The 17,874-nt window shown below is 39.7% G+C and overlaps 1 protein-coding gene and 1 long non-coding RNA gene across 2 annotated transcripts; both read right to left on the bottom strand.

The window, feature by feature from the left end:
- Positions 1-7,473: 7,473 nt before the first annotated feature.
- LOC120048436 lies at positions 7,474-13,855 on the bottom strand. The gene is made up of 5 exons (XR_005477011.1): positions 12,512-13,855; positions 9,413-9,611; positions 8,477-8,929; positions 8,291-8,381; positions 7,474-8,132 (listed from the first exon to the last, which is right to left on the bottom strand). It is a non-coding gene; the product is annotated as an uncharacterized LOC120048436 (long non-coding RNA).
- Positions 13,856-14,601: 746 nt separating this feature from the next.
- On the bottom strand, positions 14,602-16,907 carry LOC120047635 (CD83 antigen-like). The gene is made up of 5 exons (XM_038993181.1): positions 16,849-16,907; positions 16,622-16,758; positions 16,240-16,474; positions 16,010-16,110; positions 14,602-15,905 (listed from the first exon to the last, which is right to left on the bottom strand). The coding sequence occupies exons 1-5, from the start codon at positions 16,874-16,876 to the stop codon at positions 15,753-15,755; spliced, it is 654 nt and encodes a 217-aa protein (XP_038849109.1). The 5' UTR covers positions 16,877-16,907; the 3' UTR covers positions 14,602-15,752.
- Between the last annotated feature and the right edge of the window lie 967 nt (positions 16,908-17,874).

The raw sequence follows: 17,874 nt of genomic DNA on the forward strand, positions 1-17,874 counted from the left end.
GTAGTGGATCCCCAATGTGATCAGAGCTGGACCATTGTCAAAAAGGTAATCTATTATACAGTACCAGTCAAAAGTTTGGACACCTACTCACTCATTCAAGGGTTTTATTTTTACTATTTTCTACGTTGTCGAATAATAGTAAAGACATCACAACTATGAAATAACACATATGCAATCATGTAGTAACCAAAAAAAGTGTTAAACAAATCAAAATATATTTTAGATTCTTCAATTAGCTACCCTTTTCCTTGACAGCTTTGCACACTTGGCATTCTCTCAACCAGCTTCACCTGGAATGCTTTTCCAACACTATTGAAGGACTTCCCACATATGCTGAGCACTTGTTGGCTGCTTTTCCTTCACTCTGGGGTCCAACTCATTCAAAGCATTCTCAATTAGGTTGAGGGCAGGTGATCGTGGAGGCCAGATCATCTGCTGCAGCACTCCACCACTGTCCTCCTTGGTCAAATAGCCCTTACACAGCCCGAAGGTGTGTTGGGTCATTGTCCTGTTGAAAAACAAATGATAGTCCCACTAAGTGCAAACCAGATGGGATGGTGTATCACTGCAGGATGCTGTGGTAGCCATGCTGGTTAAGTGTGCCATGAATTCTAAATAAATCACTGTCACCAGCAAAGCACCCCCACACCATCACACCACCTCCACCATGCTTCAGCGTGGGAACCACACCTGCAGAGAATCCGTTCACCTACTCTGCGTCTCACAAAGACACGGCGGTTGGAACCAAAAATCTCAATTTTGGACTCCTCAGACCAAAGGACAAATTTCCACCGGTCTAATGTCCATTGCTCGTGTTTCTTGGCCCAAGCAAGTCTCTTCTTATTATTGGTGTCCTTTAGTAGTGGTTTCTTTGCAGCAATTCGACCATGAAGGCCTGATTCACGCGGTCTCCTCTGAACAGTTGATGTTGAGGTAACTCTGGGTCTTCCTTTCCTGTGGCAGTCCTCATGAGAGCCAGTTTCATCATAGCTGTCATGACGTTGCCCTCTTTGGGTACAGCGAGCACTACCCCCCCCCCCCCCCCCCTCCCTCCCTCTGCACCAGCCCTTTTCTATGCACCATCCCCCTAACCCCCTGTCTCCTACACCCAGGCTGCTGTGGTCAGAGAGGTCGTAAATTCCTGGAGGAGATTATCTCCTCATGGCCACAGTATAGAGAGAGAGTGAAGTTTCATAGAGAGAACAAAGGAATCTCTTCCACCTCACAGAACTTGAGGTCCGAACAACATTTATGTTCTGGAGAACGTATAAAAGATCGGTGAAGAATCCAGCTACGAACTGGTCCGTTTGGTACAATTTTGTGAAACTCATGGGAGACAATACGGCAACATTACCATAACGCTGTTTATACAATAGCATCAGATATGAGGCTTACATCTAATTGTTGTACAGGATAAATGAGGAAAGATTAAACTATTTGTGAAATTATGGGATGCTATGTAATGTGAGAGAATTGTATTTCTGTGTAAAGTTTCACTTAAGTCACTGGCACGCCCCCATGAACACAGTTAGGACCTGGCGTCATGAGACAGCCTTTTTCTGCTCTTCCGAATAAAACCCACACCTTGAGAATTTCTCAACAGACCATGTTTCTCTCAATTACGAGAGGACAAAGGTTGCAGACCAGCTTACCTCGATAACGAGAGGGCCAAGGTTTGAGACCAGATTGCTGAATCTTTTAACAATCCCACGTGGTTAAACTCTTAGACTATCGATACCGACAGAATAAGAACAAGTCTTTGTTATTAATTACTAGTCTGCAGCTAGGAATTCGATATCATTGAACGCGAAGACCGACAACAGCCGAAACATCTATTCTATAACGATATGAATGAATGTCACTCTGAACTATCTTTTCTAACCACGACAGAGAGAGAGAGGGCGGACAGACTCTCCAACAGAAACAAACTTTTCAACAGAGATCCCGACGACACACAGAGCGTAAATATATATATTGATTGCAATTGTTCCCGAATGAGTGAGCGTTCATGTGCAAAGGATTATCATTTCAATTGTTATAATTATCAACTTTGTAGTGTCTCATCTCAGTTGACCCCCACTTCCCTTTTTGTCCACCAAGCCGCGATACAGGTTTTTCCCACTAGGGAAACTCCGTTATCATTTCCTTGTAACTATTTCCTTGTTATGCATTTCTGTGAATTACTTAGTTAGTAAATAAATGATTTAAGACAATTGATGTATGGATGATTCATCTTAGTAAATAAATGATTTAAGACAATTGATGTATGGATGATTCATAGTGAAGACTGGGTTCGTGCAGATAACCAACAATTTACGATGTTTGGAATGAGACTAACGTGAGGTTAAATAATTCATTAATTAAGAAGACTAATTGATCAGATTAAAATATCTGAAAAGTTGTATTAGGAAAATTATAACTTTGTAATCTGAATATTTTCCTTGGTGCCCCGACTTCCTAGTTAATTACAGTTACATGATTAATCAGTTTAATCGCGTAATAATAATTACAGAGTTATTTGATAAATAAGTCTTCAGTTTAATGATGCCAAAGACACGACATAGCGCTTGATGGTTTTTGCGACTGCACTTGAAGAAACTTTAAAAGTTCTTGAAATTTTCCGTATTGACTGACCATCATGTTTTAAAGTAATGATGAACTGTCGTATCTCTTTGCTTATTTGAGCTGTTCTTGCCATAATATGGACTTGGTCTTTTACCAAATAGGGCTATCTTCTGTATACCACCCCTACCTTGTCACAACACAGCTGATTGGCTCAAATGCATTAAGAAGGAAAGAAATTCCACAATTTAACTTTTAACAAGCCACACCTGGTAATTGATATGCATTCCAGGTGACTACTTGTTGAGAGTGCCACGACTGTGTAAAGCTGTCAAGGAAAAGGGTGGCACTTTGAAGAATATCAAATATAAAGTGTTTAACACTTTTTTTTTTGGTTACAACATGATTCCATATGTGTTATTTCATAGTTTTAATGTATTCACTATTATTCTACAATGTAGAAAATAGTAAAAATAAAAACCCTTGAATGAGTAGGTGTGTCCAAACTTTTGACTGGTACTGTAAATGTGATTATGACAAGTAGATACAATGTGAAGTCAGACATTTTTATTAGCACTATTTTTTTTACATATCACCATTGATAGTATCATCAAGAGTATGCAGAGGGGCAGGGGCCATTTCAATTGAGACATGACGTGAAATATTATTTTTTCGCTATAGCCCATTGCCTACTACAAAAATGGCCAAGGTGAATGCAGTTTTCCATGTAAGGACGTGTTCTCTGGCAAAGTCATCCTCAGTGACTGTGCCGATGTCACATTAACTATTGGTTGCACCACCAAGGTAGGTCAACTCATACAATTCACCTTCCTCTCCTCTGTTACTGCCTGCGAAGTGCCGACCTAGTAAACATTTTAAATATTTACCCCTTTCTTTCTCTTTCACAGGATGGGGTATATGAAGAGACCAGGCTGCACTTCTCAGGTATGGTTGCTCCTGATGTTATTGGTGTATAACAACCTACCACTGATGTTCATATAAAGCGTTGTTGTCATCATATTGCTCATGTCACTCTTTTTGCTCCATCAGCGATAAGCAGACCAGCTGTCTCTATGACAACCACTAACACTGCAAACAATCATATCGCACATTATGGTAAAGTATGGTTTTTTTTATATAATGGATTACATTTTGATTGCACAAATAAGTGGCACTGTTATCAAAAAATACATACTAGCGGCACCCTGCACTTAAGGGCGGTAAATCATTGCAATTAGTATATTGATTTAATGCAATTCCCCCCTCCTGCAAAACAAATAGCCTATGTATAGGCTATCAACCTTCTCAACTCCGGAGCAACTTGTTGGAGGCTACTGTTTTTGTAGGCACTTGCTTTCTGGACCGTTACAGAAGTCAGCGAGATGTGCGATATGCCCGCTGCTGCTTGTGTCGCTGGCACATGTTTCGTCAGGCTTAAACCATGTTATCCATATCTGTTTAAACAGTAGCCTACAATAGAAAATGAATTTTGTGATGCATAATGATGTACCTTGCTTTATTTGACCTCCATTATTTCAAAGGATTTGAGGCTTAGTTTAAGAGTTGGGAAAAACAGGACTACGGGTCATGAGATAAGACGTTGAAGATTTCCCACACAGGCCTTCCATAGACTAAGTGCTGCAGCGCAGTTGATAGGATACTGTACCTTGGATACTGCAGATTGCTGGCTGCATGTTGCATTAATATTAGTATTATGATGCATAATTGCCATGGTAATTTGGAATGTCCAGTCCGTAGGCGTGAGACTCTCTGTTTGGACACGGCCGTGGTGGCAGCCTGGCGCGCAGTACGCACCTTACGACTTACCACCTCATCACTGTCATCTTCTCTTGGGCGTCCCTTTAGTGGCCTCTTATTGTTATACCCACTGAGTAGCTGGACCTGCACTTTTATAGGCCTAGGCTTTGCCTTGGCAGTGAAATGACATAATTGCATTGACAAGATGCAATAGTAACTGTGCCATTCCAAACCAGTGTTGTGTTTGATACCACCTAAATTGAGACCAATTCAAAACCAAGACAAATCGAATCTGAGTCAAGACCAAGACCAGAGGTGAGGCGAGACCAAGTCAAGACCGGGACCAGGAGGGGGGTTAGGGGTCCGATACCAAGACCAGAAAAATGCGAGTCCAATTCAAGACCATTAATTGTGTCAAATCTCCAGCATAATAAAAGCTCAATGTCCATTATTTCTGTGTTGATATGTATTCTTTAGACATTCAGAATGGTAAAAAAATATAGGCTGACAGCAAATAGAGCCACTACAAATTATCACAAACAAAACAGGTCTATAATGGATGAAAAGACAAAATATGTTACGATTTCCCTCAGTTTCCCCTTACTAATAGTGAGCATGCAACTTTCAAACAATGTCCCATACTCTTCCCTACCAGCGAATAATTTCTGACAAGCGCGACAATATTTGAGGATACATTTCTATGAAAGTAAAGGACATTAGTGTTATGAGTAAAGTAGAAAGCCCAGGTTTCAATAGGAAATAAGATATGTGTCATGAAAGGAGTGTGGTTATTTGGCCTGGCGAATGGGAGCTGATAATTATTTAGAGTTTTTCACTCTGCTGGTCTCGGTTGGTCTCAGCAAGAAATGATGAGTCCTCACTGTCCGAGACAGAAACATTTTACTTCGTCTTGAATGTGACACCGAGACAAGACCGAGACTCTCAATACAGATGTAGGATCTTCATTTGATCACTCCTTTGTTGCTGAGAATGTACCTGCACAGCAGGACATGCAAACTTGTGTATTGAAGGTTTATAAAGTATTCTAAAGTTTGTTATTTCCAGATTTGATTTGCCCTAAAGAAGAATTTATCAACCCGTACAAAAAATGTCCATTAATTATAATCCACATAATAATTCACATTTCCTGTTGCTGCAGGATTATTTTACTGCTGTTGCAAACTGGCTCAAATTAAGATCCTACATCTGTATGTGGTCTCGAGATCAGACTCTGTTTGGAACTACTTAACAAAAATACAAAACACAGCGGAATATAAAGTGGACAATATCATGTGGGAGGACGATGCACTTCTTTTGAAGCTTAGAATCATTAGCTTATTATAATATAGATCAGAGCTCTATTACTATCAAAAACAAGTTTTGATGCTACAGGAAAATGCCTGATGTTCTAACTACAATGAGAGATTTTTAAATAAACAAAATAACTTATTACTTAACTGTCTTCTGTTTATATTTTAGGACTTTGGACATTCGTGATCCTTATGATCATACAATTTGTACTGTAGATGTGGTCTGAGGGGGCTCTCACATTGGGGACCAACAATCTAGAACCAACAAAGAACCCAGATGACATCCTTTATCCTGCCAATGAAGAACAGTTGGGCATTTGTAGTTGGTGGGACACTACACCAGCTAACATCAAAGTTGAACAAATAATATTATAAACATCTATCTACTCAGGACCTTTTATTGCTTTCTAAAGGAAGAATAAGGCTTCTGCTGCCATGTCCAGACTCTAATTGCATGTTTTAGTCTCATTGATGTCTTCTATGCACTTTTCTACCTTTTTGTCTCAATACTCTGCTACCTAAACCAAGTGTAACTGTAGGATGGGTGATGTTTACATCATGTAGTTTCACCTAAGAGAGGAAGAAAGAAAGCCATAGTGTTTTTTGACAGAACACAAAATTCAACAGAATGTTTCTTGCTGCTGACCACCTACACTATAAACTGCACTGCCTCATCATGCTGTGCCATGTAGACAGTGTTGTTTATGAAATATTTATTAAGCTATTTATTACCTATTAATTCTAAAAAGCACAAATGACAAAGTATGAATGTACAATTAGCTAGAAAAACAAGCTGTGAACTTGTCCGTTACAAGCCAATCATCTCTCCCATGGACCATTTGTTGTCACAAGATGGCAGTACTTCACTATGCCTTGGGACCAATGTCAAATTGTATGTGTTTATGTCCCATCAAATTAAGGAATATATTTTGCGAGATTAAGAATATGTATTTTAAAGTAGTCTCCTTTTAAAAAAACATAATACTTTGCCTTGGACCATTTTGTATTGGTACAAATATAGCTATACCTACTCACCCCTAGATCAGAGAATAAGCTTAGAGATATGTGACTCAATTGATTTCACCAGAGCTGTACTGTACAATAGTGTTTAACACTTGGTAATTATAATACTTCTTACCTCCCTCCAGTCCATAAAACCAAACACTTTTATATGAACTGACAACCATTTTACACACAAACATTTTAATAAGGTTTATTTTCTTGTGTTGATTTCATGCATGTGTACTTTCGTAGCATAGTTGTATACCATAATGCTTTTGATGAGAGATAATCACCCATTTTCATGCTCTGCTCATTTTCTAATCTGTCCTGTGATGTGGTGGTGATGCATTAAAAAGAATTGTCTCCAAACATTGTGACGCTTTTGTATCAGGGTTTTGATTGCCAACACATGTACACAAAAGTAAAAATGTTAAGAACACGTGTGTGATATGCTTGAGTTTACAGGGATATATTTCCACCTTGTAATGTGTTGGGATGATTCTCAATGAGGATTGACAATGACAAAAATATCAATTAAGAGGTGATAGAGTTTAACATCCTGTTCATGTGAAAGTTATTTATGCAAAATAAATCATGTACATAAATCTATTTAAAAATCAAAACCGCCATCCAATGAATATAGTAAATTCATTTAATCAACAGACATTTTGTGCTGTCTTACAAATCATTGCCAGATTATTTATTATGCAGTATTTGGAATTTATATAACACATTTCAATGTGTTATTTTTAATATGAAAACGTTTATATTGATCAATGTTATGTCTGTGAACATTTTATCTAAAACAGTATTTCAGAACACACAGTACATGTGCTTGTCATACTTTACAAAATTATTTACATCACTTTTTATTTTCAATGTATACACAGCATTGTTGATCATATCAAAAACAAAACCTGACTGGTAGCCAGAGACTCCTGCAAGTTTAATTTTCTCCCAATTTCTTTGAAACAGTTTCTCAAGCCCCTTATAGTTTTGCTTGGAGAAAGACTATTTTCTTTTTTGTTTCTGCATAAAAAATTCATAATGTATTGTTTTGGCCTAGCAAAAAAAGTTGAATTATGCCTAAACATTAGAGTTCATTGAGAGCCTTGCTTGGCTCAGATGGAATGCAGTCAAGGTTGGTTTCATCTCTCTGTACAGAGTCCAGCGTGTTTCACCAAACCGTTCCAACACCGGTGAGCGCCATGGAACAGTGCTCAGATCAATTCCATTTCAATACAGGAATTGAATTGGACATGATTTCAAAAAGATCAATGCTGTACACATTGAGTTTTGATCTGGGAATGGAGCAATGTCAAGGGAATCTGGATGTGAATTACAGATACTTTCCAACAATTCTAAGACCAGCAATGTTGAGGTAGACCTGAGAGTTTCACACCAGTGGAAACAGTGTCCTACCTCTGAGGCCTTGCTGCCCATTGTGTCCTGGCAGACCTTTACCAGGATCACCTCCCTTTCCTTTCAGACATTTTGTTCCTGTGGAGTAGAACAGAGATCATGCCTAATTCAACTCTGAAGCTATGCCACTACAAAGGTGCTCCACTCATTTTCACTTGAATTAGCCTTAGTGATCAGGTTTTAGTTTACCTGGAATGAAGTTTGGAAGAACTAAGTCTATTGTTTGGATTACATACCTCTTTCACCCTCTGCCCCCTTCTGACCATCCACTCCTGTGTCCCCTTGGATGCCCCTGCCTCCTTTGACTCCAGCTTTGCCCGCTTTACCCTGAGAGAGAGCGAGAGGTCAACAGAACTTATCATCATTTGGAATAAAGGCCTTCCTTAGTAGATAGGGGTTGGTTTGGGGGCTGTGTGACTCACGGGTTTGCCTGATTCTCCAGTTGGTCTCCTGGTTCCAGGCGGCCCAATAAGTGTGTGGTTGTTGATGGGGCAGCCTTGGGAACACTTGGCCTGGATGGAAGCTGCATACTGGGAGATCTGGACTGTCACCACTCTTTTACACAGCTGCAATACCTACTCATCTGTCAGCCCAGGGCCCTGAGGTCAAAAAGCTGGCAATCAACCAAGCAAGTAATCAATCGATCGATCAATCAGTCAATAAAAGTTCATATGTGTCAATGTAAAATAAAGGGGAGACCCTTCCTCCAGACAGACTGGAGATGGCTCCTGATACGCACAGGGGAAACTGGCACTCCTTTAGGTCAAGAGACACCTTTGAAGCCCAGGTCACCACCTGGACCTGGCTCTCCTCTGGAGCCTCAGTCCATTTCGTCCAACAATGCCATCAGGGCCGATGGTACCTCTCTCCCCTTGCTGCCATTCAGAGATGAGGGAAAGGAGAGAGACAGACAGAGGGGGGACACTGTTCAGTCACTGAACACAAAAAGTCACAATTTAAACTCAATCTTGATACTTCTACCTAATCAAATCATTTAATTCTCAATACTTCTACCTAATTAAATCATTTAATTCTCAATACTTCTACCTAATTAAATCATTTAATTCTCAATACTTCTACCTAATTAAATCATTTAATTCTCAATACTTCTACCTAATTAAATCATTTAATTCTCAATACTTCTACCTAATTAAATCATTTAATTATCAATACTTCTACCTAATTAAAACATTTCTATTAGGATATTATGATATAACAGGAACTCAACACTACAGTATGTGCTGTTGTGTCTGTTGTCATCTAGGAACAGCATAAAGTGTCAGTATTGCGGTTTTTACATGACATAAAATGAGTTGGGGTGAAAAAACTCATACTTTCACAAAATGGAGTGTACAAACCTGTCCTTTGTCACCACGCGCTCCAAAACTTCCCAGTTTGGAAAGAGGAACAGAAACATTTTTGGTAAGAAGAAAAACAGACCCACTACATCAATGGAAACAGGAAGTAGACAGATGTGAGAGTGACGTGGCCTCGGCATTGTCAAATGATTACCGTGTCTCCTTTCCCTCCCTTCACACCAGTTCTTCCAACCCCGCCCTGAGGAGGGAACAATCAGCACATGAGACGAGTCAGTAAGATGCCATGGCAATGGCAAATACACACAGACACACTTTATAATGAGAACCTTTGTTCAAAAATAGGAATTTAGTTCAAATTCAAAGAATGCCATAACATCTCTGACAGTTATGCTCTTTAAAAAAAATACTAAAACCAGCATGACCATCTGTGGTTTTACATGACACTGAAACCTTTTCAGGGACTTTACTAACATATCTGTTACCTTCCTTGTTTAAATGTCAACAATAACACATGGGTGTCTGTCCACCCACACGAAACCCTCAAGCAACATTACCACCAACCCTGGACTGTCTTGTCTCATTACGCACACCTGGTTCCCATCCCCCCTGATTAGTATGTGTATATATGTGCCCTCCGTATTGTCCTTGTTGATTATTGTTCCATGTCCGTTGGTCTTGTGAGGACCTGTGCGCTGTTGTATCGGCTTATGTGTTACCGTGTTAGTGTGCACTTGTTATTACGGGTCTCATCCTGTGTATTTATTAGAGGTTTACACTTCTCTCTTTGGTTTGGGTTACAGCCCTGTGTTATATATATTACGTGTTTGTTTTGGGCTTCGTCCCCGTAATGTTCATGACGTACACTATTTTGGGTAGTGAAATAAAAAAAAACTATTTCATATTCCTGCGCTTGTCTCCTATCATTGTACAACGTGACAAGCTCCTACTCTCCCACATCACGATTCCCTCTCGCGCCCTAAGACGGAAGACTGGCCATTCATCACAAAGTATTAATTACAGTTGAAGTCGGAAGTTTACATACACTTAGGTTGGAGTCATTAAAACTCGTTTTTCAACCACTCCACAAATTTCTTGTTAACAAACTATAGTTTTGGCAAGTCGGTTAGGACATCTACTTTGTGCATGACACAAGTCATTTTTCCAACAATTGTTTACAGACAGATTATTTCACTAAAATTCACTGTATCACAATTCCAGTAGGTCAGAAGTTTACAAACACTAAGTTGACTGTGCCTTCAAACAGCTTGGAAAATTCCAGAAAATAATGTCTTGGCTTTAAAAGTTCTGATAGGCTAATTTACATCATTTGAGTCAATTGGAGGTGTACCTGTGGATGTATCTCAAGGCCTACCTTCAAACTCAGTGCCTCTTTGCTTGACATCATGGGGAAATCAAAAGAAATCAGCCAAGACCTCAGAAAAAAAATTGTAGACCTCCACAAGTCTGGTTCATCCTTGGGAGCAATTTCCAAACGCCTGAAGGTACCACGTTCATCTGTACAAACAATAGTACGCATGTATAAACAGCATGGGACCACGCAGCTGTCATACCGCTCAGGAAGGAGACGCGTTCTGTCTCCTAGAGATGAACGTACTTTGGTACGAAAAGTGCAAATCAATCCCAGAACAACAGCAAAGGACCTTGTGAAGATGCTGGAAGAAACAGGTACAAAGTATCTATATCCACAGAAAAACGAGTTCTATATCGACATAACCTGAAAGGCCGCTCAGCAAGGAAGAAGTCACTGCCCCAAAACCGCCATAAAAAAAGCCAGACTATGGGTTGCAACTGCATATGGGGACAAAGATTGTACTTTTTAGAGAAATGTCCTCTGGTCTGATGAAACAAAAGTATAACTGTTTGGCCATAATGACCATCGTTATTGTTGGAGAAAAAAGGGGGAGGCTTGCAAGCCGAAGAACACCATCCCAACCGTGATGCACGGGGATGGCAACATCATGTTGTGGGGGTGGACAACAAAGTCCAGGTATTGGAGTGGCCATCACAAAGCCCTGACCTCAACCCTATAGAACATTTGTGGGCAGAAAAGAAAAAGTGTGTGCAAGCAAGGAGGCCTACAAACCTGACTCAGTTACACCAGCTCTGTCAGGAGGCATGGGCCAACATTCACCCAACTCATTGTGGGAAGCTTGTGGAAGGCTTCCCGAAACATTTGACCCAAGTTAAACAATTTAAAGGCAATGCTACCAAATACTTATTGAGTGTATGTAAACTTCTGACCCACTGGGAATGTGATAAAAGAAACAAAAGCTGAAATAAATCATTCTCTACTATTATTCTGACATTTCATATTCTTAAAATAAAGTGGTGATCCTAACTGACCTAAAACAGGGATTTTTTATTTGGATTAAATGTCAGGAATTGTGAAAAACGGAGTTTAAATGTATTTGGCTCAGGTGTATGTAAACTTCCGACTTCAACTGTATTTGGCTAAGGTGTATGTAAACTTCCGACTTCAACTGTACATGCTAAAATTGCCACTTAACTTAATACAATATCTGCCTATTTTTTTCCAGCAATTTAGCCCCTGTCAATGTGGTGCGAGAGTTTGTCTATCACGTTATAACTATAAAAGTTGTTTACTAACCATTATTTTACCAGGTATATTGACCGTAAAATATAGTGCACTACTTTCTCTTGTACACTAAGGAGCCCGGGGAAGAGTTGCATGGTAGAGGTGAAGAATGTGCCTATTTGAAAGCTTGAAAAAAAATGAGTAGGTCATGACATGTTTTCTTTTTTTTAAGTTGCTCTCATGCTAAAAAAGGTTGGAGACCCCTGTTTTACACCATTGGGGATAGACTCATAGCACACACATGTGGAACTGTTATGTAAATATATGTGGAATGCAACAATGATGTGACTATATCAGTTTTAAAACCGTCTACTCTCATTGACTGTATTGTGTGTCATGAATCTGCCCCACTCCAATATCTCAGAAATTCTTGATGTTCTTCACATGGATGTATTAAAAGGAGACATGTAAAATGCCATACAAGAAGCCTTTTTGTAATAATGTTTGTGCTTTCATTATAATAATAATAATAACTTGCATTTAAGTGCTTTTCATACACTATACTCAAAGCTCAATGTTACCTTATTTGGAGGTGATCTTCCTCTCTTGAAGCCTCTCCAGTTCCATTTCCCATTCATTTATTGACAAATGTTATGCTCCGTTTATATTTCAGGATTAATGATATTGTTGGTCCTGTCACCTCTGGTTATCGAGATCATTGTGATCATCGGCCGTTACTGCAGATCTCGTCCAAATGAAGATGAGGGGGCTTCATCCATTGTGTAGTCCCCCCAAAGGACCTAGATGACGTCCTGTTGGGACATCTATCCTGCCAATGAAGAACACTGAATGAGGCATTATCTTAAAATTGAGCCAGTAGGATTATTGACAGGTAATCCTTTCGGGACTGCTGCTCTACCTCTCAAAAGGGAAAGAAAATCAGCTAAAAGACCATGTAGGTTTTTAGTTTCATTGCAGACCGATGAAAATTATGTAGTTCTGTGAAGGACTCAATGTTATGCACTTTCCTGCATTCTCTTTTCTTCCGATACTCAAATAACCCCCTAAAGTTGCTCACCAGTGATGCCGGTGATGTTTCACCTAAGAGAGGAAGGAGAAAAGCCATAGAGATGTTTTTGTGAAAATGTGTTCTTGCTGCTAACATTTGAAACTGCACTGCATCACAATGCTGGGACATATAGCTAGTGTTGTAGTATTAATGTAGTAACAAGTATTTCCAATCTACTTATTGCTCAGTTCATGTGAATATGACAGATGTATGAGTGTAAAATGAGAAAGGTATGGTATTTCTAGGTATTTTTTCCAACATTTCAGTTTAGTAATTGTTACACTGTACATTGCCATTTCTCTCTTACATATTTGTGTAAAAAACGATGTTAATATAACAGTTAGAGTAGATGTTAGAGATGCCGAGCAATAATAGAAAGCGCTCAAGGTTCATCAGTTCATCTTGGGCTTGGAAGTGATGAAATGAACTGGCAATTGGAGAATTACTGGTCTGAAATCCTAATGATATTGTGCCCATGAGGAAGGTACTCACTTAACCTGTGGGACCAGTGTCAAAATGAACAAGGCAAAAAAAACAAAAAAACGTATTTTTATAGTGTCCACTATCTACTCTGCAATTTGTTATTGGTACAGAAATACATTTCTTGTTGAAGTTACAAGTTACACTTACCCCTAGATCAGACAATAAGCTTAGACAAGTGATTACATGAATATGTTGATATCAAGCTTATTATCAAGCTTATTATTATTATTATTATTGTGCAATAATGTGTTGAGTGCTATGATCAGACAGTTGTCATGAAAAAGGTCACTGTTATTGTATATGTGTCACACCCTGACCTTAGAGAGACTTTTTATGTCTCTATTTGGTTTGGTCAGGGTGTGATTTGGGGTGGGCATTCTATGTTTTGGCCGGGTATGGTTCTCAATCAGGGACAGCTGTCTATCGTTGTCTCTGATTGGGAACCATACTTAGGTAGCCCTTTCCCCTCCTTTCAGTGTGGGAAGTTGTCTTTGTTTGTGGCACTATAGCGGTAAGCTTCACGCTCGTTTTTGTATTGTTTTTGTCGGCGTCATCCTAATAAAAGGGAATATGGACGCTCACCACGCTGTGGTTTGGTCCAGTTCTTTCGACGGCCGTGACAATATGACCCATATCCATGCACTCCTCATGTCAAATCTGTCCTGTGATATGGTGACGCAATACATTTTTTTTTAGTTATTCTATAGTATTAAATGATTTTTAACTACATGGAATTTCATGTTTGTAAAGGATTAAAATGTTCAATGTTGTTTAGATCACATGGCTTAACCTGGCTTCCATTTTATGCTGTGTGATGTTACTTTGTAATGTGTTTGACAATGACAGAGACCTCACACAATTGTTTGTCACTCTAAAGATTATTAGCAAAGAGGTATTTATGTATTTAACAATTAAAACAGCTATCCAAAAATATAATTGTGATCATCCCAATAATTGTGATCATCCGACTCAAAATTCACCTGTAAATGTTGTAAAGTCAAGGTACAGTATATAACTAAAATAAAAAATTACAGAATGTGTCTTGTGAAATAGGTAGAGATTTGTTAAAAGCCATTTAGCACCTCAAACATCAAACATCGGATACAGTTAGTTACAAAATGATTTACAAGGCTTCTTCATTTTCAATGTATCCACAGAATTGCTGATCATATTTAAAAAAAACTGAGATTTATACAAGTTAATTTTCTGCCAATTACTTTTCACCAAAGGCCACTTTCATTGTGCTTGGAGGAAAATGAATCAATTCGATTTCAATACCAGTCAATACAGGAATTGAATTAGGCATGCAATTCTAAAAGATCAATGCTGTTCACATTGGTCATTTCCCAACTCAATGTCAACTTCAATTCCTGGGTTGACTCAAATGTAACTGGGATTAATCCCCACGTTGCCATGAAGCAACCCTCCAGAATGATCCCTCATCATGGACCATTCCTGCACCCCTTCCTGAAGCTCCTTATTGAGGTTAGATCTTAGGGCTTAGATCGTGGGTCCCTTCACCAGGTCCTGCTGCTTGCGCATCACAGGTGTGTGAATGCTGCAGACGATCAATCATTGCTGGAGAACTGCTGTTCTAGCCTGACTTTGTACTGCTGTTTGGCTGCCTGAGTGAAAGGGTATAGGCTACTGTTTCTGTTTCATTTCTTTGAAAAGCCTAAACATCTTAGTTCTACAGTCCCAGCCAGAGGGTTGTCTGCCTCCATCTGCTCTAGAGGTGAACTCTTCTCCTGGAAAGTAAAAGTATTGGGTTGTTATTTTACCTGAAATGCACAAGGTCCTCTACTCTGACAATTAATCCACAGATAAAAGGGTAAACGTAGTTCGTTTCTAGTAATCTCTCCTCCGTCAGTCTTCTTCTGACTTTATATGGCGTTTGACAACCAACTTTAAGGTGCATTACCATCACCAACTGGGCTGGCGTGTGGATCGCAGTTCATCTTTCAATCACCCATGTGGGTATATGCTCTGAAAAACCATTGAGGAGATGGGAGAAGCTGGACTTGCAGCGCATAAAGCGTCTATTTTAGCGCCTGGCTACGCAGGCGCTCGTTGATGCGCGCGAGCAGTTTGGATGAAATTGTTGAATAACAGGTATGTGTACATTTATTTTGTCACGCTCACACACATAACGCAAGCGGTGTGGTCAGCATGATAGACTCGTTGCTCAGCTTCAAATGTGCCCTAGTCTTTCTCTGCATTTCCTCTTCACATTCAAGTATACAATGAGCCCAAACTAGCAGGACAGGCTCTCACACACAGACATGTTTTATGGAACCCTGTCTCGACCAGTTTGGCCCCGGAGTGTAGATCAACATTAAATCTTTCTTCTCAAGGGGTGCATCTAGAAGTGGTTCTTGTGGATACTTCTTACTCCTTTGCAATAACATATTCCTTAGGATGACCTATGGTAAAGATGAGGATTATTGAGTCAATAATATGAAGACATTTAAAAGAAAATTAAATACATGAAAACCATCACCATAAAATGCAGTGTTTTGGAACTCACATAGCTGATGGTGAATATCAGCAATGCCGCCACAAGCCCCACAATGGAAAGAACTAGAATGGTATCCCTTTCTTCTGATTGGTCTGTGGACTCAAGGCAACCTACAAAAAAATTATCCACAAATCTTTGAGCATCACTGGAAACATTTTTTAAATATTTAGCAGCATAGATGAACTCTCTCTGGGTCCACATACCAAAACAAGCACACAATGAGAGTAGAACACACTCACCTGTCACTCTGAGGTGAACCTGCCCCTCCTGGTTCTGCTCTCCTACAGGTGCTGCCAGGAGACACTTGTACCTCCCGCTATCAACAGCCGTTACATTGGGCAGCAAGATATCGAAAGAATCATCAGCCAAAAGTTCCACTTTACTCTCCAGGCCTGCGTACCATAGGGTGGTGCTGTTAGGTGATAGCCTCTTCATCAATAGACCAGACTCCTTATTAGAGGGCTCCTCACCCAGCTGGGAGAAGAGGGTTTGAAGTTACTCTATGCCCTTAACAGCTGGTCTGGGACCAGTGCTGTATGTTCTTTGCATAAATTGCACTTATACAGAATTTGGTCAGATCGTACAAAACACAGTGTGCTATCACAATAATTGAAAGCTTACCTTATACCACCTCACCGCCCGGTATTGGACCCCAGGCTTACATATTGCTTTACATTTCAGAATTGAGTCCTCTCCACAAACTGACTTCACCTCTTGTGTAGGCCTATCCTGTGTGAGGCCACCTTGCACAGAGGCAGCTTTAGACAAACACAAGGTAAATCATTATTTCAGGTGAGCCTGCCTCATTGGAATATCAAATTCATTGTTAAAAAGAAATGACAACATACCTAATATGCAGACGAGTTGAAAAAGCATAATTGTAGTACACAGCAACGAAGATGACGATTTAGAACAGGAGGGTAGCAGTTTAAATACTTCCGAAAGAGAAGTTAAACTGGGATTTCCCCGTCTGCGTCACATTCTGAAGTGCGCGTGCACTCCCTCCACCCACATGACCGATTGCGAATCTGCAGACATGAGACTGCTCACCAACGCTCGTTGCAAAATAAATGTACACACAATATACCCACATGGGTGATTGAAAGATGAACTGAGGTGCGCCATATAAAGTCCAAAAATAAGAAGAGATTCTTAGAAATGTACTAGGTTAACTCTTTCATCTGTAGATTAATTGTCAGGGTAGAGAACCTTGTGAATTTCAGATAAAATAACACCCCAATGTTTATATCCCAGGGCAAATTAGGTAGCTAAATTGGCATGAATGTTTCAGGCGTTTTGACCTGTCTCCAAATTAATATAGTTGGTTCAGAGTTCGTTTTGATATTTCCACGTGCGTGCCCTGATGAGTCTGGTGTGGATGGACAAAATTAACATGCGCACGTGGATGTACGAGCGCGCCGGCTCCGTCAGCATGAGTCAGTGGAGATATGATGGCGATGCGTTGGCTCACTCTCCAGATGTGTTTGGGTATGTTTTTCCCCCCCAATGAATCTAGCGTTAAATTTAAGATAAACCGGAATTATAGATACTGGGAGTGGTTGTTATTTCTGAACGTTAACTCAATACTTTACTCCGCAGTTTATTAGTTGTAGCCTATATCATTGCATCATATCCTGATTTGTAGAAGCCAATTTTACGCACGTGCTTGTAATGTATGGCCGTAACGTTAGTGTCGTGCCTATGATTTTCTTTCTGTTGAAGGTGTTAAAAATAAATAGAACTACAACATTACAATATAGGCTAAATATAGGTCTACACTATATTAACCGTTGGACTTGTTTTTGCTACCTGAAAGTGAATGTTTGGGGTGGGGGAATTCCCAGTGAATTCCGCGATCAGACTTCCTTAATTAG

Source organism: Salvelinus namaycush, chromosome 5 (assembly GCF_016432855.1).
Source record: "Salvelinus namaycush isolate Seneca chromosome 5, SaNama_1.0, whole genome shotgun sequence".
Taxonomy (NCBI): Eukaryota; Metazoa; Chordata; class Actinopteri; order Salmoniformes; family Salmonidae; genus Salvelinus; species Salvelinus namaycush.

Bases quoted from the DNA above. Each gene is read 5' to 3' on its own strand.
- LOC120047635 (XM_038993181.1), bottom strand. From the start codon at position 16,876: ATGCTTTTTCAACTCGTCTGCATATTAG. The intron at 16,759-16,848 runs GTATGTTGTCAT...GTTTGTCTAAAG, and splicing joins TCAACTCGTCTGCATATTAG to CTGCCTCTGTGCAAGGTGGC. The intron at 16,111-16,239 runs GTGAGTGTGTTC...ATTTTTTTGTAG, and splicing joins GGTTCACCTCAGAGTGACAG to GTTGCCTTGAGTCCACAGAC.